We start from the raw sequence: 21,023 nt of genomic DNA, 5'->3' as shown, positions 1-21,023 counted from the left end.
AGCACTCCTCCTTCATGGAACACCATCCCATGGTCAAAGAATCCAAAGGCTTCTCTCTGACACCACCTGCGTAGCCATATACAGAGGGCTGCAATACAAACAGCTTGTGATGGTGTCCAATTGATGGTAATTATATAGCTTCCTTTTTACTTTTACTTTGAGTCCATATACCATTTAAATCCAGTCTCCACTGTTCCCAAATTCACTTCAAGTAAATTCATGATGTAATAAAATGATGAAAAATGTGAAAACACGTTTCACTTATGCCAGAAATGATCAAGTTACTATACAGTGTGTAGTTAATTTAGTGGCTTCTTATATATTGGAGGGTTTAGATGTAATTAAATTGGGAGCAAATACTGTTTGTAACATCATACTTTTGATTTCATTTTTCCTTTATACTGTATATTCTGGTTAATTACTAACCTGTCTATATACATATTAGGGGTCTGATCTTGCAAACCATGTTCACATCGTTTTACTGATTTTTTTCAGAAATCTCTACAGTTCACATTACTGAAATGGAAAGCTCCTTGGGGCAGGAACTGTCTTTTTCCTCTGGGTTTGTACAGCACTTAGCACAATGGGGACCTGGTCCTTGACTACGGATCCCATCACCATAATACAGATAGATAATTTAGCAGACAAATCACTTTAAATCTGTTTTATTTGGTCAAAAATGACATGAAGAATAAGAAGGTAGAAATCTAGGGTCCAATCCTGCAACACTTACTACTGAGTATAGTGTTTACTCCCATGAATAATCTCAGAAACCTTTGCAGTTCAATAGAAATAAAAAACAAGAAACCCATCAGTTATCATATCAGACAATAAAGAAATGACACATCAGTAATGATGCCTAGGTGAAAAATGTTTAATGTCATATCTGTGGACTTTAATCATAAATGAACTCAGATGTTATGGTAACCCTCAAGTACATCAGAACTTAATGTTCTCCAGGATGATATCTGGATTGAGAGAGGACTTCAGACAAACTGAACTACGTACAATTCTTCAGATAATTTCAAATGGAATGAAGACTGGAATACCAATAAAGCACGCCTTTCATGTACTTATTACAGATAACCACATTTTTTAAACTCATTTTAAAAAACAACAACAACAAAAAACAAAAAAAAACTTTGCAGGGGGACACACACGGTCTGGGAGCACTCTCAGTATCCAAGGCCTGATTCTGATCTCATTAACACCAATGTAAATTAGGAGTATCTGCATTGTTTAGTCCATGGTGTAAAATTGGTGTAAGTGAGATCAGAATCAGGCCTTCAGCCTTTCTTGCCATAGAATTATGTCAAAGATAAATGAACAGCCCTGAGACTGAGCCAGAACTCACTGGGAATTAATAAGCATGAGTCATATGGCTGAGCTCAGATTTTTATTAATGAGGTCTAGTTCTGTTCTTTGCCAGGTTTTAAATACGGCTACATTGATTACTGTATTTTTGCTCCATAACAGGAGTTTGAAGCCTGACTCCGGCACTGACTCCCTCTGCAACTTTGGAAAAGTCATTTAAATTTTCTGTTCACTTTCCCCCATCTCTATAAAATTACCTACATGCCTCACAGATATTGTAAAGATTAATCAGATTAAGTATATAAAGAGCATCAAACATGGAAAAAGTGGGTATATCAAGTGTAAGGTGTTGTCGTCTCCTACTAGTGACTTTGTGATCATCAAAGGGTTAATTTTAGCCAAAAGGTTAGACTTACTCTGTTTTACTTTGTTTTTAGTATGCTATTATTGCAGGATTTATTATGCTATCATGCCTGATTTTCCCTTTACCTATATGAGAGCTTTATATTAGATGTCTTTCTAAACGATATGCTACAACTCAAGCAGAAGTTATGGGCTTGATGAATTAACTATTAGGTGAGGTTTTTCTATGGCCTGTACTATGCAAGAGGTTAGACTAGATGGAGACATAAAGGTCTCCTCTCAGCTTGTCTTCTCTGAGGGCTTGGCTACACTTGCGAGTTACAGCTCAATAAAGGAGCTAGCTCACTACCCGTCCACACTGGCAAGGCACGTAGAGCACTCTGACTCTGTGGCTACAGCACTGCTGGTACTCCACCTCGGTGAGTGGAATAACATTTGCTGCCCCCGCCCCGCTAGAGCGCCTCGGCGTCAGTGTGAACGAGGTGTTGCATTACTGCACTCTGATCAGCCTCCGGAAATGTCCCATAATCCCCTTAAGGCAAGTGGCCACTCTTCTCATTGTTTTTTAACTTGCTGTAGGAATGTGGATATGCCCTCTGAAAGCTCCGTTTCTGACAGCCGGCTGCTTATCTGCTCCAAGACAAAGCAAGCCGTTACTCTGTGTGTGTGTGTGTGTGTGTGTGTGTGAGAGAGAGAGAGAGGGAGGGAGGGAGTGTGCTGCTGTCTGAACTTACAAGACAGCATGCTGACATGCTCTCAGCCCCCCCACCCCACTCTCTTCCCCCCCCCCCCCCACATACACACAACACACTCCCTGTCACACTCCACCACCCCCCCCCCCCGCATTTGAAAAGCACGTTGCAGCCACTTGTATGCTGGGATAGCTACCATAATGCACTGCTCTCTGGTCGTTGCAAGAGCTGTTAATGTGGCCACGCCAGTGCGCTTGAAGCTGTCCGTGTGGACAAATTGCAGCGATTTCCCTACTCCAAAGGCTGGTTTAACTCAAAGCGCTCTACATCTGCAAGTGTAGCCATACCCTGAGTCTATGATTCACATGGGCAGTAGGGTCAGATAGCAGCATCAGGGCCTTAGTACTCTGCCACTTAAAATTCCACCCAACCTATTGAAAAATAAATTCAGCACATAATCTAAATCTTTCTAGTGGAAAGAAAAAGACCTGTAGTGAAAACAGAAAGATTAGATGGTGGTTTAGGGCTTCTAAACACTAAATATTAATTTTCAAATACAAATGGTTCTATTTCCAATCTAGTCCTGCATAGTTGCCTTAATGAAGTAGGTAATTAACCTAATATTAATAGTAAAGGTACATGAATGGATCATTTTACCAGAATTAACCCATCATTCTTTGTGTCATGGTCTGAGGTGCAGTTCAGACCAGTGAGGGATTGTCACTGCCTGCTCTGTCACTCTGGGTGCCTTAAATGCTCTGCTGATGTAGTGTCCATGCCTGGAAGCTTCTAGTCAACAAACAAGCATGCACTGAGTATCTGTGTGTTAAGCAGCTCTGACTCACAAGTCTAATTCCAGCAGCCTACTTGTTACACCCCAGCCACGCTCTGGTTACATCTGGCAAGATGACAGCAACATCTGCCAGTCCCGAGTTTTCCGAAAACCAGGTGCTCTGCAGTATCTAGTCCTCTCCTGAACCATTCAGAGCGATTCATGTTTGCTTGTTCCCTTTAAAGATATAATACCCAGCAGCTTGCCACATTGACTGGTGTTAACATTCACTTTAAATCAAACATAGCACTGGGTTGAATTAGATTAAAGGTAAAAAGTTTATTAGTAGGATTTTGCGTGAGTTCAGATATAAAGAATATTGTTAGAAGTGGTTACAAGCAATTAAAAATGAAAAACAATTTCTAGAGACTGACTTAACAAAACTTCAGTTCTGGTTCAAGGTCAGAGTCTCATCACACTACATTCCAGCAAGGTGGCTGACCACACCTCTGATCAGGATCTCTGCTAAAGTCCAAAGTGCTCAGTTCCTTTGTTGTCTTTCGATGAAAGATCACTTGGGGGATTCTTACCCCCTTTCTTTTATAGTCCAGAAGAATCCCTTTTAAAGGTTCACTGAAGATTAGCTGCTCCCCACAAGATAAAGCTCATTCAAGCTGTGAGGAAGGCAACATGGAGTCGCCTGGTAAAGGATGTTCCATGCTGTTTTCTTCCCCTGCTGATGTTTGCTAAAATGCAAATTACTCTTTCCTGCAATCTCTTCCCATTGCTGTGATGCTGAGTGGTTGTCTCCTCCCTTTGTTGGCTTGATAGTTTTGTTTTCCTTCGATGTAAATTGAATTCCCATTGTTGCTTAATATCTTGGAGATACCTTTAAGGTGGTAGACCCCCGTTCCTTTGTCTAGGGTGGGGTAACTTTAGCCCCGCCTGGCAGGCACGCTTTACTAACCTAATTTCCAATATGTTTGTAATTTTGAATTTGTCCTTTGTACATTATATCTTGCAATAATATTAACAATTAATATGTTAACTTTCTATTGATATCTTACATGACACCTTTTAGATACAGTTATGACATGAGTGAGTTAGGTACACTGAACTGCTCAAGCCATCTGAAACTCGCTATCAGATACCAGTGAGCCCCTTGTCCTCTTGCACTGGGATGCTGTTAGGGTCACGATTTGGACCAAAGACAAAAAATGAGGGTATGTGTGTTTATTGGAAAGAGTCGGAATTGGCAGGAATTGATTATATTAGGATTTCTATCAAGAGGGCTTAGCCAGCTACTTTCATATCTTTTGCTTCCCAATACAAAAACACAACTGTGTATCTGAGAACATAAGTGGACCTGTTTGTTTCAAACAAACTGATTTTTGTTGGAAAGTAGGGCCTTATAATTTTGCTAAAGTTTTCAATTTGAGGAAGTCAAGCAGTGAAGCAGTATGCTGCATGAATTGCCTCTCCTTCCTGACAGACAGCGACCTATCTTGAACAATTGTTTAGAGCAGTGATTTCTATACTTTTGGATACATTGAAACATATGTAACTTGCAAATGTTAAGCAAGATATAGAAAACAATGTTAAGGAGCTTTCCTAAAAGTAGATGCAAAAAGGGGAAAAGGTACAGGATGAAATAGCTGTATCCCCTGCCTTCCTTTGCTGATGGTTCCTGATCACTGCATCATGTAGGTAAACAGAAGCAGGGTGGGTGGCTCAGAGCAGAAACTGGGAGTGGAGGCTTGCTAATCTGAGCCTAGAGGCTGTTCCATGCTTAAAAAAAACAGCTGTAAGGGTGCTAGGGAGTGTGTCTCTTCCACATGGAGCAGGGGGGCTCTTAAGGGAAGTGTTGCTCAAGTAAGAGGGAGGGTATGTGGGGAGGGGAGATGGTACTGGTGGTGGGCTAAAAAGGAGATAGGAGACCAGTTTAGTTTATTAATATCCTCAGGATGAATGTACTCATCCTTATTGTGTTAAGGGTTAAATAGCTCGTTCTGCATGAAAGAGATTGCTGGGCTTCAGGAACCTCATTCATTATATAGCATTAAAAATTGTTCACATCCATGTTTATTGTATGGGGATAGAAAACATGATCCTGAGAAGTGCTAAGCACTGGAAATTCTTAGGGTATGTTTACACTGCTTCCCAGTGTGGCTAGACAAACATATGCTAGCTCCGCTTGAGCTAGTGCATTAAATATAGCAGTGAAGCCAGGGGTACCATGGGCTAGCCACCTGAATACAAACCTGTCCAGACTCTCTGGGTGCACGCTCAGGCAAATAACACAAGCTGCCACCTGAACTGCTGGCTACACTGCTATTTTTACCATGCTAACTCAAGAGGCGCTAGTGTGCGTCAGTCTACCGGTGCTTGGAAACAGGCTCCCAGCTGCAGTTTAGACAGACTTTAGTGACTTCACTGAGAGTTGTAGATTTTAGAGCATGTGTGAGGATCAGGCCCTAAATCATGGGCCCAATAAATAGTCCCCCAAACTAACAATACTTTTACAAAGTGGGAGACTTTGTAAAAAGTGGCTTTATTAAATGTCTTTTTTTTTTTTTTTTGTCTCTTCTTAGGGTTGCTCTTGTGGAAAACATTCCTGAAGGTATAAACTATTCAGACAGTGCACCATTCCACTTGTCTCTTTTCCAAGGCTGGATGAATTTGCTTAATATGGCTGAAAAGTCTGTTGACATAGTATCTTCCCAATGGGACCTCCATCACAGTCATCCATCTGCCTGCCAGGTATGTTTTAGTCTAAACTGTCACCCCTCTGTTCAGAATCTAGTTTTGTATCTTGCTGCTCATGTTCTTTCTTTGTTGAGCTATGGAGCTGTGGCTTAACAGAGCTGTTTGGCTGAATATTGGGATGGCGGGGGGGGGGGGGGGGGGGGGGGAAATACTTCCTAATTATGCAGTCTATTATAGCAGAGCAGCAGAGTAGGATCTCTGCTATAGTTAAGGTTAAAACCAGCTTTATGTGTAAAGCTCAACCATTCTCAGTGCTCTAAAATCCATAAGGTTCCTTGGGTTGCCTTGAAATTTGGTGTGCTTCATTGGGGGTTCAGGGAAGGGACAGTGATCCAAATGTGGGGCCATTTGACCAAGAGATTCCCAAGATACAGCTCCCTGAAATCTCCCAGCTTTGCTTAAAGTTGACTTGTTTTGGCAACACTTACTCAGACAGATAAAGGTCAAACCAGGGTTCACATCATTGCACATGGATCTCCGTCCCTCACAGGTTACCCCCAAGAGAGTGTATAGCACTCACCAGCTTTTTGCGAGAAATCAAATTAAAATGTTGTTTGAAAAATTGTTTCTTTTGCAGGTAGGCACATGCCAAACAGTTCTAAGACTCATGCACAGAGAGAGGCTAACTATCTGGAAAACTACCTCTCCATCCCTGGACATGTGTGGCTCTGAGGGAATTTAATGGTCATTAAATCTGAGTACTACTTCCAGTTCAAATCCAACCCAGGTCCGGGGTGGGAACCAACAGGCATATTGCTCCAATCTGCCCCATCAAAGGGCAATTTGTATTTTGAGGAACTGTAATCTGAGTACAGCATAATATTTCACAATGTGCTGAAATTATTTTGTGAAAAGAAAATAAACAACACAAACAAATGCTCAATGTGAAGAGAGGGTGGCTGGGGTGGAAAAGCAGGTAGGAATAGGGGAGGGGGGTTGGGGGATCAGGTGACGGAGATGGGGGAATGGGAGGGGATACCGGGGTGAGTAACAGGAGACTGGGGGAGAATAGGGACAGGGTGTGCTGCTCAGCCACACATTCACCACTCTGTGTGCCAGGATCTGAGGGGGCAGGGACAACCCGACTCTGCTATGCCTTATGAGATTGTAGGGTAGGGTTAATTATACAAATGTGGGGTTATCTGAACAAGGGGTTCCTGAGATTCCCCCCCCGGACCCCCCCCCCAAATTTTTTTTATCAAGTTCACAGATTCTAGCAACTTTGAAATCCACCTGGGCAGAAATCTGAGAAGGAACTGTAAACATTTAGAAAAAATCTGTCACTGTCAAATTGTTGTGTGGTGTGGCTTTTTTTTTTTTTTTTAAAGAAATCTGAGTACGAAAGCATATTCAGAAGGTGCTGACATTATTTCTGAAAAGCTAACAAATTACATATGTGAATGTTCACTGGGGAGGGAAGGTGTGATTAAGTGGGAATGGGGGAGAGAGTTTTGGGCCTGTAGTGAGGGATAGGGTATTATGGGGAGGGGATGAATGGAATGGGTGGGAGAGGACTTGCAGGTCTCAGGTAAGGGGGAGGGGATAGGGATTAGGGGAGTTGGAGGGGCGAGGCTGGGAGGGATTGGAGAATGTGAGTGATGGCAGAGGAAGTTGGGTAGTTAGGGAGGGTTGTAGCCAATAGTAAAAGATATCGGGTATATTTAGGATATAGAGGTGAAATATCACTATTAATGTTATAATTAAGGACTTGCAAGCCTCAGGCCTGTAAGATATTTAGCTTAGCCAGTCAAGGTCTCAGGCCTAAAGATAGGGTGACTCATCAGTTACTCATGTCAGCCTATGTTATGAGATGAAACAGTCAAAGGAATAGATGTGCTGATATTTAGGAAATATATATTGCGATGTATCAGTTAAAGCCTGATATAGTATTTTTGGGATTTTTCCAAACATAGGATGTCAGCAATGTGTTAACAACAAGTTGTTATGATGACGGAATGACATAAATGTTAACAAGCCTAAGAGGAACTAACAAGTTAGTCTATAAAAGTGGCCACTCCAAACTTAGTGGGCTGTGAAAGTATAGATAAGGAAAAGGAGTTGAAGCCTTCATAAATATGTACAAACCCCAGTGCGTGTCAGCATAACACATTATAAAAGCTGTATCTGAGCCTGTGTGCCTTGGGATAACACCCTCTGGTGAGGAGGAAGAGGAAGATAATGACTGACACTCCAGGTTTCCCCAGCAGGAGATATGAATGATGGCAGTCACAGGGCTAACCGCTTTGCACTCATTCTCTATATCTGCTGTTGTACTTCAGTGTTGTGGGATTGTTTATTTGCTTAGTGTATTTGTTAATAAAGGAACTTGTGATCAATTGTAATTGTTGCTTGTGTGCATCTCGGGTGTCTCATTCTAATGATGAACGGGTGGGGGGGGGTGAGAAAACCTGGATTAGTGCTGGAAATGACCCACCTTGATTATCATGCGCATTATAAAGAGAGGTTTCAAAGAGGGATGGGCTATTACCAGCAGGAGAGTGAGTTTGTGTGTGTGTGTGGGGGGGGGGGGGGAAGGGTGAGAAAACCTGGATTCGTGCTGGAAATGGCCCTACTTGATGATCACTTTAGATAAGCTGTTACCAGCAGGAGAGTGGGGTGGGAGGAAGTTTTGTTTCATGGTCTCTGTGTGTATATAATGTCTTCTGCAGTTTCCACGATATGCTATGCATCCGATGAAGTGAGCTGTAGCTCATGAAAGCTCATGCTCAAATAAACTGGTTAGTCGCTAAGGTGCCACAAGTACTCCTTTTCTTTTTTCTTTTTACGAATACAGACTAACACGGCTGTTACTCTGAAACCTGCTTCCTGATTTTGTAACCACTCAGGAGACTGAACCCTTATTGACCTCTGCAGTCTAAGAGATTAATCAATACACAAATCCATCAGTTAAATTACAGATTTAGCACCCCAGATGGCACCAGAAAGAGCACATAGAGAAGAAGACCACCCTGTAGTGAGACAGAGATAGGTCAAGACCATCCTTGGTGCTAGCCTGGGAATAAAATCCTTGTCATAGTCTGACTCTGAGCAGGGCAAACTGCCACAGCTGTATAATCAACCTGGAATGTCACTTCCACTTCTCAGTTCCTGTTTTATTCTTGTGTAGTTCTATCGCTTTTTCTTTTGTCATTGTGAAACTATGAGCCCATAAAGGAAATAAAAGATAAGAAATAAGAGAATGGATGTGAGTGCCCTCTTGTTTCTCAAGAAGATAAACACAGGTTGGAATTCCTCAAGAAAGGAGTTTGGGGGAGAGGTCTTCTGTGAAAAAGAAGTGAATTGTAATGGACTGGTCATTTTGCAATTTCGCAAGAAGAGAATTATTTTTGTTTTAAATGTACAGATGTTAATGGGTAGATATTGTGATATACGAATAGTAGTACCAGATATTAACTGAATAAACGGGAGTGTTGGGACCCCGCAGTCATTTACAGACCAGAGGGTCCCTGAAATATAAGACTTCTCTGGACTATGCCCTGACAGAAGATTAAGGGAAGCTCTGTGGGACACCTCGGTCACAACACCCCAAGTGGTGGTTATACATTACCAGCTCATTGTGATCTGAAGGATTTCTGGCCACTAGTAGCTGAAAGGGACGAAAGCATCACAAATGCTTCCTGGCAGTGGATAGAGAAGGGAGGAAATGACAGTCCCTGTAGTGAATTGTGGAGGATTTTAAAGGAATTTTGTATAAAAATAACCAGTTGAATAAGAGAGCAAATAAGGATATGAAAGTTATACTTTCGTAAGAGTATTGAAGAGCCCTGGAGGTGGGCTCTATTAATTATAACTTTGTTTGGCTTCACTCCTTTAAGGTGTCAGTAATATTTAGTAGGGTCATCTTTGCAAGACAAGGGGGAATTCCAAAAAGCTGATTGTAGGAAGCTTAAAAATCAAGTAAAGGAATGGTCAAGTGAATGGGAGTCTCAAAAGAAGTAATCTCCACGTATAAGAAAATAATGGAAGCTTAGTTAATCACAGGTCTTAGAGGCCTTGTAACTATGTATTTTATAACCCAGTGGGGGAGGACTGCCAGCTGTAATAAAGGTAGAAACAATTATGCAAAGTATATGGGTGAAATAAATTTCCTTTTAAAAGATTCCATTAAGTATCTTTTCATCTTAATAATTTATCAAGTAATTATAACATTAAAGATATTAAGTTTGTGCTCTTAATTTGTAATTCCCGGTTAATCTATATTTAAAAGAAACAAACAACTTACAGAAACCAGTCAAAAGTCATTAGAAGTCTTTGGCCAGCAGCCAATATGTTGCTGTAGACTAAAAGGGAAGTAACTTCCCTAGCAGTTTTGTCTGTATGTAAAAAAAAGAAACTGAAAAAGCAAATTGCTTTTAACATACATTTGGCTTAAAATTAAATTGGTTGCCTATAAAGCCATGTTACAATCTTTTTTTCTAAAATTTAGATAATGTATTTTAAAACAAAACTAATAACCACTATTTGCTTTTGTTTAGGGGTATTTAATGTAGTAGTTTAGTAATATAGCAATGATTTATAAGGTTCATCATATTTTCAAGCAAATTCTATGGCTGATGTAACTGTAAAAGGTAAATTAAGCTATGTCTATACTAGCACTTTTGTCGGTATAACTTATGTCACTTAGGGGTGTGAAAAAACACACTCCTGAGTGCCATAAGTTACCCTGACAGAAGCGCCATGTCAGTTGGAGACTCTCCCACTGACATAGCTACTGCTGCTCATTGGGGGTGGGTTAATTATGCTGACGGGAGAGCTCTCTCCCATTGGCATAGAGTGGCTACATGTGAGATGTTACAGTGGCATAGCTGCATCGGTACAGCTGTGCCACTGTAAGGTCTCTAGGGTGGACATGGCCTTAGTAAATAAAGGTAGAGCTAAAAACAAGACCCACCCACTATACTCGTAACCTGTAAAATATGGCAAGTAGGAAAAGGAAAAAAGGTAAAACTCTCATGTAAAATTGAAGTACTGCATGTGTGTGTGTGTATATAACATTCTGTTTGCATGTCTTCTTTGGCCAGACTGCCAGCCACAGAACTTGTTGGGTTTACACATCTGGTGGTTAATGAAGTATTCTTTATTAAACAATAACCAATTAGTTAATCATTATCCCAAAGATAGGTATCAAGTCAGCTATGATTTTGGACACACCTGCAGTGGCAGTGGGAAAGAAAACCTTTCTACTTTACACAGAAATCATCCTGCTCCATGTATGTTCTGGAGGACTCTACTTCTCTTGGGATGTCTTTGGGCCCCTCTTCCTGCCCCTCCATGTGAGCTGGGTTGGGCAGGCAGGAGAGGGAGACACACAGGCAATGCAAATTTAATCATCTGAAATCCAAAAAGTTAAAATTAAGGTACACATCACCCCTGTGTGGGGTGGGAACTGGCCAAAGTGTATGTGTGTAGGGTGGAGTGGGGGGCTTCTTAGGAGGAATGTAGACTAGGTGGACCTTGGGGTATGGCTGGAAAAGTCTGGTTGAAGCAGGGTCAAGAGTACCAACTGGAGGTGGTTAGTTGGAGTGAGGAGCCTAGCTCCGTGTACGACTCTGGCTAAATAACCAAGGTAGTGTGTGACCGTCCAATAAACTGCTGCCTGTGACATGTGAATTCAGTGGCATAGAGCAGGAGAGAGCAAGGAGCAGTTTCTTATATGTTAATGGGTTCTACAATGGTGAAGTTTGGTTTAATGAGATGGGAAGGGGAGGAGGATCTGGAAATGTTGATGGGGGCTACATGTTGTGGGAAATGGTGGAGAAGAAGTGAGACACACCAGTTTTCTCTCTCATGATTTAAATTACTGTAACCACCATGTAATTAAACTGACATAAACCATGGATGAGATTTCTCTCACTGGCCCTGTTAGCTGCTAAACATTTCAAACTACCACCATTATTCCCATTCCCCTACAACAAAATGTGCAGGAGTGGGGAGGAACACTTAGGAATCACATAGCAACTGAGTAGAAAGACTGGGACTATTCCTAGCTCTGCTTCTGGCATTCTGGGTGACGTTGGCCAAGTCATTTCCTCACTCTGTTCCTCAGTTTTCCATCTGTAAAATGGGGATAATGATGTACAATTATTTGACACTTACTCATGAAAAGTACTATGTCAAAGCTAGGTCTTCTAATTATTACCTGGCAATCAGATAGAGGAACAAGTTATTAGATTATTTTTTCAGTCTAAGTAGGTGGACAGAATTTACGTGCGGGAAAAAAAAGGGCCATGTCTCATCTTACTCCTGTACTTTCCTTCTCTGACTGCTCCAGACCTATGATATCAAAATCTTCCAAAATAACAAGAGTTCTTGTCTAATGGAGAAAGGGACAAAAATGCATTCCTCATTATGCTACATCATCAAACACTGAGCATATAAGAGCCTGTCTCTGGATAGACTACTAGGATATATTTTTGAACGAACTCACCCTGATGAACTAAGATATTTCAGACCCTAATAAGTAGAGTGCACATCTTCTTCTAGTGCTTACTTTACGCTATCTGAGTCTTTGGGGGGAAACAGGCTGTTCAGTAAAATGACAGGGAATCAGGTGAAAAATGAAAAATGGGGAAACTATTTCAGTTGTAAGGAATCCACCATATTACACTGTCACAAACCATTCTCTTTCTTTCTAGTCCTGTTCACACTACATAGTCAAAATTCCATTTACTGCATAACAGACAACGACCAGTATTCTAAACAAACAAAATATGGTGCTTTGGATGGCCAGTATTTTCAGTCATGAACTGGATTCTCCTTCTCAAACAGGAAGTTTATAACCTTCAATAGGACTCTGTATAATTCCATTCTTTCCTAAAAACAAATAGAACCTCATGCTGCCCTAAAATGTGCATTTATGTGTTGATTAAGTAAGTGAAAAACTGAGGTGGGAAGCCAAAGGCACAATTTACTCCCCACTCATCCTTTAAGAATACATATAAACATTGGAATATAATAAACTCAGTACATGTCAAAACAGCAAGACAGTCTACAATGTAAATTTTATTTACATTTTATTTTCTAAGATATTTGAAACCCAAGCAGATGAATTTGAATAGAAAATGTCTTAGATGTTTACAGTTATTGGTATGTGCATGAATTTAAAAGAAAAAAAGCAAAACCATTTTAATCTGAAAAAATTCAACATGTCATTTACTACTGAACCAGCAGAGCCTAACAACTCCCAAACAGAGAACAAAAATAGCAAACTGAAAAATTGGGAGTTGAGCATCAAGTTAATTCACTGTGATGCATTCAGATGTAAAGCAAAAATTACAGCTATGGTTGTCATTAGCAGAGTAGGTAAGGTGAGGGATTGGAGGCATGCAGGTTTGTTCCCTCTCTCTCAATGCAAAGTTTAAATAAGCAAAAGTAAATGTATTTTTCATAATGTTCAGCTCTATTTATTTATTTATTTCGGCCTGCTGACAGGTTTATAACAGTGAGTGATTACTTCCACTAAAGACTGCAAAAAATGTCTGCGACTTTCTCAGAGCAAGTCTACACTACAGTGCTACATTGACAAAGCTTATTCCTAGGGGCGTTCTGTGCCACTGCATGTGTGCATAATTAATGAATCAGGCATATTTTTAATTTTTTGCGCAGAAAAAAAGCTTCTGTGGAAAAATTGCTGCAGTTCTGTCTTTTGTCCCTCAGAGGGTGCTGTGGCAATAGACCACAGCAGCTGCTCCAAGCCAGCAAGGGAAGAGAGAGCCTGTAGTGCCTTCTTCACAGCACCTGTCAGGCCAGGTCGGGAGATGGGCAATGGGGAGGAGACAGTGTGGGTGCTTGGGGGGGCGGGTCAGACAGGGACTCAGAGGGCTAGTGGGGGAGGACAGACTGGTGCAGGGGCTGAATGGGAGTGGAGGCACAGGGTCACTGGGGGGAGGGGAGGTGCAGGGCCACATGGTGATGTGGGAGGGGGTGCAGAGCTACATAGGGACAGGGGGGTGGCTGAGTCAGGGCACAGAGACACACAGGGACGGGGTGTGTGTGCAAGGTCATATAGGGACAGGAGAGTGGCTGGGTGGGGGCACAGAGATGGATGGGGAGGGGGTGCAAGACACATGGATGTGGGGTGGTGTCTGAGTGGGGTTAGAGGGACACGTGCCTGACTGAATGGGAGAGGCTAGCAGTCAGCCAGGGTCTGCATGGGGGAAGCTCCCTAACAGTCAACGCTCCCCCATAAAAACACCCTGTTCCATACTTTTCCCACCCGTACCCAACAATCCTCCAAGTTCACACCCAGGCTCCTTCCCAGCAATTATTTCCCTCTCCCTCAGCTCTTCCATTACCCCTGACTCTGCACTGCTTCTGGGGACTGCAGGAAATATGGTTCTGTATTGTAGTTTAAATTAATTATTACTCAAGAGTACTATATTAATATGCCTAATAAGAAATCTGTGTCAAAAAAACGTTTTCTGAATCTTTTTTGTTGTCTGTATTGTTAGACATACTTGCTGATACTTTTGGTCGTTTATTAAAAAAAACTAATTGAAACTGTGATTATATTGTGTTATTTTGACAAAATATACAGAATGTTGCAGAATTTGAAAATATTGTGCACAGAATTTTTAATTTTTTGGTGCAGATTTCCCCCAGGAGTAGAAGTTACACTGATGCAGCTGAGAGGGAATAAGGGTACACATGATGGGTGGCTCAGTCTGCAACAATGTGAGGTCTCCTCTTATTCCTTCAAGCTAACAGGATCCACTAGTCCTGTCCTAGGTCGCATGCTTACCCCTTTGAGCTTCTCATCCACACTGGACACTCTCTGCAGGTTGTGACAGAATTTCAAACTTGCTCACAAATGTATAGCTTTAAAATCCTGTCCTTACTCTTCTTAACCTAAAACTGGGCCTCCAGGGTGCTGCAAAGAGGGCAGAAAATCCCACCAGACTCCTTGTTGGTCTTGCCCTGGAGAAAAAATTCCTTTCTGATCCTAAAAATGTTGATGAGTCACTCAGACCCACAGCTTTTTGGACACACAGGTCAAACTATACCTCCATTATAGTGCAAGGTAGCAACCTCACCAAAATGGCTAGTGCATGCCCTCCGGTCTTCACATCAAGCAAGGATAGGGGCAGGAGAGATGTTCTTCTCCTCCCTGTTCTCTTTCCCACCCAGGCAGCATTCTGGGACAGGCCACAGAGTAGCCAAGTTTGCCCCTCCCCTACTTCTTACTCTGAGGGGTTGTCTTTCCTCTGCTTATCTGATCAACAGCCCAGCACCTGGCCCCCATTGACAGGTTGGGGGAGACATTTCTGAGCTCCAGCTGAAGATACAAGAAAGTGATGCTCACACCTTTGTCTTGGAAGGTCGGCTGGAAGATTGGAAGTGTCTCTGTTTTACAATAAGCATTGGTTGCTGAATTTAGGAATTTTTTTTCCTATCCGCTGCTGCCAGTGTGTTATGATATATTTATTATGCTTGATAGCTGTAAATGTACCCAGAGGGTTGGCCATTAGACAAGTATTAAAAGTACTAATGCAATAAATGAATAAAAATAGCATGAATTATACTCTCTGCTTTTTCACGGAGAGAAAACTGTGAAGCACTGTCAAAACTTTAGGTACCCAAGTTATTGAAGGGAGAAATAATTCAGTTTACTGTACGTCTGTAATAAATGTAGTTCTCTGTTCTTGCACTTCCCCTGTTTTATTTTGAATGAGACATGCATGCTTATAAAGATAACAGCAGCAATGGAAATCAGCCAGTCTAAAGTCAGGTCATCTGGTGAGAGTGAAGAAATTGGCTTCATTTCTTGACTTTTATTTTTCAATTCAGTGATGCTTTTAATGCACCCATTTGCTGGGGCATTTATAGCTGGGATTGACATTGTGGATCACTGGTAATTTAGATCCAAAACTGTCCAGAGAATGACAGTTTATTCATGTGAAACATACTTTGTTACATCATACTTTGCCTTTTTCAGGGGGGTTTTGCAATAGATTGTGCAAAATGCAAGAGAATATAGCCAGCTTCCTAAGAGGAATGGTTTGATAAAGGTTACATAATAGCATGCTGCAATTTCATGGTACTTGGTCTGGTACCTCATTTCTTCTCAGATCTCATAAGCTGACTATGTATGAAATGATATTGGAGACTCTTGTGTAGTCACACAGCAGTCTGGTGTTGTCTCACCAATCTCTGAGTTACAGCATGAGGACTCTTATTTGATAGAAACATTTCAAGGCTGCTGACAGCAGTGACAAAACTCTTCAGATCATCTCCCTTGTCCTTTTGCAGAGAACAATAACAGTAAAATTACAAATAAACATATCAAGAAACATTACCAGCTGGGTCCGGAATATTAAATGGAAAGAAAGCAGGATAGTTTAACCAATACAGTGCATCATTTAAGAGACTTAATCCTGGGTTGTATTAGGAAATATTTGTAACATTTCCCCTAGTTACTAGTACGGGATGTAAGAGGCTTTAAATACAAAAAGTTAGGTGTTTTTCATAGTTGTTTTCAGAGTCTAAATTCAGCATAGCGTGGGTTTGAGCACCTGCCAAGAGCATAGACCATGCAGTGACAAATAGGAAAAAGGCAAATCTTTTCATTTGTATATCTCCAACAATTCTCAGCGCTCTTACTCATAGAGTACACATGTTACCACTCTCTCTAGCCACTACATGGCCTTCATATGATCTTGGCTGTTTTATTAAATGTTTTTGGTTTTTATTTAACATTTTCTATATTGAGATTTTCAATGTTTTACAATTTAAGAATACAAACACTGTATTTGGACACAGAAAACTGTTTTTTCTAGGGTTATACCATTGTGTGTCTTTTGATAGTAAAAATATGGCTCAGGATTTTCAGAGTAGATTGCCTGCTTTCGCTGTGCACCAGCAGCCATCGGTCAGGCTACTGAAGTACAATCTCAAACATCTTTGAGCCCCTAAGGTCTTCAGTGGGAGTTGGATCATGCCTTTAGTCACAGGCGCCAGCTTCATCATTTCCCTGGGGATGCTTGACCCCCGTTCTGCCCCCACTTCATCCCTGCCAGCAGATCGAGGGACGTGATCGTTCCCCTCTATTCGACATTGGTGAGGCCTCATCTGGAGTACTGTGTCCAGTTTTGGGCCCCACACTACAAGAAGGATGTGGAGAAATTGGAGAGAGTCCAGCAAAGGGCAACAAAAATGATTAGGGGTCTGGAACACATGACTTATGAGGAGAGGCTGAGGGAACTGGGATTGTTTAGTCTACGGAAGAGAAGAATGAGGGGGGATTTGATAGGTGCTTTTAACTACCTGAAAGGTGGATCCAAAGAGGATGAATCTAGACTATTCTCAGTGATAGCAGATGACAGGACAAGGAGTAATGGTCTCAAGTTGCAGTGGGGGAGATTTAGGTTGGATATTAGGAAAAACTTTTTCACTAGGAGGGTGGTGAAACACTGGAATGCGTTACCTAGGGAGGTGATGGAATCCCCTTCCTTAGAAGTTTTTAAGGTCAGGCTTGACAAAGCCCTGGCTGGGATGATTTAGTTGGGGATTGGTCCTGCTTTGAGCAGGGGGTTGGACTAGATGACCTCCAGAGGTCCCTTCCAACTCTGATATTCTATGATTCCCTCAAAGCCCCACCCTTGCTTTGCCTCTTCCCACCCCGTTCTGCCCTCTCTCCTGAGCTCACTATGCCATTGCTCTGCCTCTCCCCGGGCGCCGCCTGCACACTGATGAACAGCTGATTGCAGTGGGTGTGAGGTTCTGGGGGAGGGGGAGGAGCTCATTGGTGGGGGCCTGCCGGCAGGCGGGACACACAAGGAGGAGTGGGGGAGGAGCTGATTCGTCGGGCTGCCGGTGTGTGCTCCAGCCCCGGAGCACCCACAGAGTTGGTGCCTATGCCATTAGTCCTTAGGGAATAAGGAGAGTGGGATATTGTGTGTAGGGCCATCTAGTGATCTTAGGAAAGGCAGAACAGGATTATAGTGAGCAATTTGTAATTTGACTGAAAATGTTTTCTGAGTCTCCTATTACATCTAAATGGTCAGTGACTTCTGCCCTGGAAAAGAGATGAACTGGGCAGCCCCATTAGAAGCTATTTCAGTGGGGGGACTTTATCCATTTAAGATGCTCTGGTGCATTCATAGCAGCAGAGCCCAATTGTTTCATAGAGTTTCTGTGAGCTCTGTACTGAGACAGGAGCTGGGTGGTGGTTTTGAATGTAACGCAAGTAAAAAATAAACAATTGTTTACTGTAATAGCAGCCCTGTGGCTTCCCTATAATTTGGAGGAAGCATTTCAACTTGTTTTTAAAAAGCTTGCTGTTCTTATTTTGTCTTTATGTATATATAGCACATTGAAAATGAATGGTTAGAAGTGGAGCCGGATTGCAGACAGGTTAAGAGACGTCCTGTACTTCACTTAGGCTAAGTATACAATGACATGGGACTCAATAGTGAGCTGCCTTTCCTGTCCACACAGTGGAATAAAGGGATGGAAGATGCACCCTTACTTCCTTGTGCAGACTATTTATACCACAGATGTGTGTGGGAGGGAGAGCAGCTTCTGGGGGTTGCTACTCACTCCTGTGCAGGTGGGGAGGGACAGGAAGGGGTTTGAGTGGAGCCTTAGCTATGTTAAAACAACATTATTTAGGTTGCAGAGTCAAGCAAAGTTAGGAAACGCCAGAATTTAGCTTGCCTATGCAACCTTAATTCCATCCCTTTGTGCATATGCACTAGGATATTTAATCACATGATCACATACTATTTTTTGCATGGATAATTTTCCTGGCATGGTCCCTATTAAGGCTTTAATGTGATCAATGTACTTGGGAAGGGTGCACGTTTTGTGCCGAGACCTGATTGGCGTGGTTCTGTACATGTTTTTCTCTTGCTGGCGTTGTATAGAATGGTTTGTTTGCAGGTTAATATGATATGATTCTTGAAAACTTGCTTATTTTTTTTCTTCTAAGTTTTTGTGCTAGATTTTACTCCGGGATGTTCATGCACATCTCCCACTAACTTTCCTGGGAAATACGTATGTGTATTTTGGGGGTAGACCCTGGCTAAGTCAGTTGAATAAAAGCATGACTTCTGCATACTTTTTATTTTATGTTCTTCTAATCACTTATAGCATCTGTATTTAATGAGCTAAAATAGTAGCAATTAAACACAAATCCTCATTATATTGTGGTAGCATACCATAGTCAATAGTGAGCTGGACATTATATTCTGGACTCTTCGTTTTAGATATTTATAATTTAGCTGCATATTTTGTTTGGATTTAAATATTTCATGCTTGGTCTCAGTCCAATTATTCCCTTTTTTAAAGTTTAGCCAAAATCCCTTTTAGCTTTTACAATTATATAAGTATTTAAAAATGCATTTTTTAAAAAACCTATTGGATTCCAAAATAGCTTTGATTTGAAAGATCAGACATAACATGTATCTTGTCTTCAGTGAGAAATTCACTCTTTGCAAAATCTTCAAAATGTGGCTGAAATAGAAAAGGTATGAATGTTTGAACAAGATACACTTAAGCATGCACAATTTGCCACTTTCATTACCAGTTTAACTGTATATATTCAAGAACAGCAGAAAGACAAACCAGTGCCCAACTGAACCCTCTTAGTACTACTCCTGGACTACCTCCCTAATTGTTCAGTACAAAATAAATCATTTGTCTCTGTTTTATTTAAACCAAGGAAATTAAATACTAAACTGTTAATGCAGTATTAAGAACTGAGGGCCAAATTTGATCAGTTACACTTGTGCAACACCACTGACCACAATCTGGAATAAGTGAGAGGCAAATTTGATCTTCAAAATGGTTTTTCAAGAAAGGGGTTGAGACAGTCTTTCGGCAGCTTTCAGCGTAGTTGTGGACTAACTCCTGTTTACTCCAGTTACTGTCCAATATAATTTTGCTTTTATATGTGTCTTTTGTTTATTGCTGTGTAATTTGAACAGTTCTTTGTTTTATTAACCTTGCTTTCCTTTACCATTCTTCCCAGGGCCAGCGTCTTTTTGAAAAATTGCTAGAACTGGCGTCTCGAAATATTGAGATAAAACTAGTGAGTGATATACTGCCCTCCGAATCAAAGGTATTAAACGACTTGAAAGCAAAGGGTAAGACCAAGGTCTTTACGTTATTATACCATTGACTGCTATATTAGGATAACTCTTTTCTTTCACTTAAAATGCTGTTGCTTCATAGACACAAATGAAATATGTGTAAATCTAAACCTATTTGTTCAATGGTGATACCCTACAATTCTTCAGCTTACCTTGGCTCAGAGTTTTCATTCATCTTCCAAAAACTCTTTTATCACTTTAGATGGAGCAGATATTTGCAGTTTGTAAGTGGTAAAAAGGTGGCCATGTGATTACAATTTTAAGTCATCGCAACCATACTAATGGTAGGCAATGCAACCTGAAAGAATTATTGCACTCTGGGATGAGATATTCTTCTCTTCTGAGGAACAGTGAAACAAATAAAATAACATGTCAATGGTATTGACGTAACTTTTGCCAAATCCTGCCATCAATTTCTATGGAAAACCCCAGTGACTTCAGTGGGGGTTCCCCAGGCAATTGATGGCAAGATGCAACCTGTTCTATAATGAGCGACTGTTTTGTTATCTGATTTTTTTAACTGCAATGTATGTTACAATGATCTCTCACATATACATCATGCATTTCATTGTGAAGTATTGTAAAGCTCTTTAGAAACTGAAATGTACACTGTCCTGTCTGAAATCTAGCCAATTTCAAAAATGAAAGTCAAATGTAGCTTCAGGTACTACACCTGTCTCTGAGACCCTGCTGACCTTTGAGCTTTCACAATCACAGTTTTGTATTTTTAAAAAATGTTCTAACTAACCAAGCAGGGGCAGCTTGCTGACTAGTCATGAAAAACAATGAAACTGACTAGATAGAAAATGTCAAATGTACAAATAAACAAACTGGAAAAATAGAGAATGTTTTAAATCTCTTTCAGTTTTGGTAATCTTAGGTGTTACTTGAAGCAAAAGTAGAACAGTGATGTAAAAAATCTGCTAGAAGTGGTGGGTTTTTTTTTAATTTCAGGTATAATTTTAAATTTAAAAGCAAACTCTCTATATGAATCCTATCATCCAC

The 21,023-nt window shown here is 41.1% G+C and overlaps 1 protein-coding gene across 8 annotated transcripts in view; it reads left to right on the top strand.

Annotated features, from left to right (window-relative positions):
* PLD5 (phospholipase D family member 5) overlaps window positions 1-21,023 on the top strand; it is a 270,448-nt gene that overhangs the window by 140,408 nt on the left and 109,017 nt on the right. For all 8 annotated transcript variants that reach the window (XR_006289726.1, XM_043543331.1, XM_043543332.1 and 5 more), the window contains 2 exons: window positions 5,733-5,901; window positions 19,898-20,012. Coding sequence is in view for 7 of the 8 variants with exons in the window: in XM_043543331.1 (XP_043399266.1) it covers window positions 5,733-5,901; window positions 19,898-20,012 (284 nt within the window). In the remaining variant the exon portion in view is untranslated. The remainder of the gene's footprint in view (window positions 1-5,732; window positions 5,902-19,897; window positions 20,013-21,023) is intronic.

This window comes from Chelonia mydas, chromosome 3 (assembly GCF_015237465.2).
Source record: "Chelonia mydas isolate rCheMyd1 chromosome 3, rCheMyd1.pri.v2, whole genome shotgun sequence".
Lineage (NCBI taxonomy): Eukaryota > Metazoa > Chordata > Testudines > Cheloniidae > Chelonia > Chelonia mydas.
The sequence above is the reverse complement of the archived record's forward strand: the minus strand, read 5'-3'. Positions and strand labels throughout refer to the sequence as shown.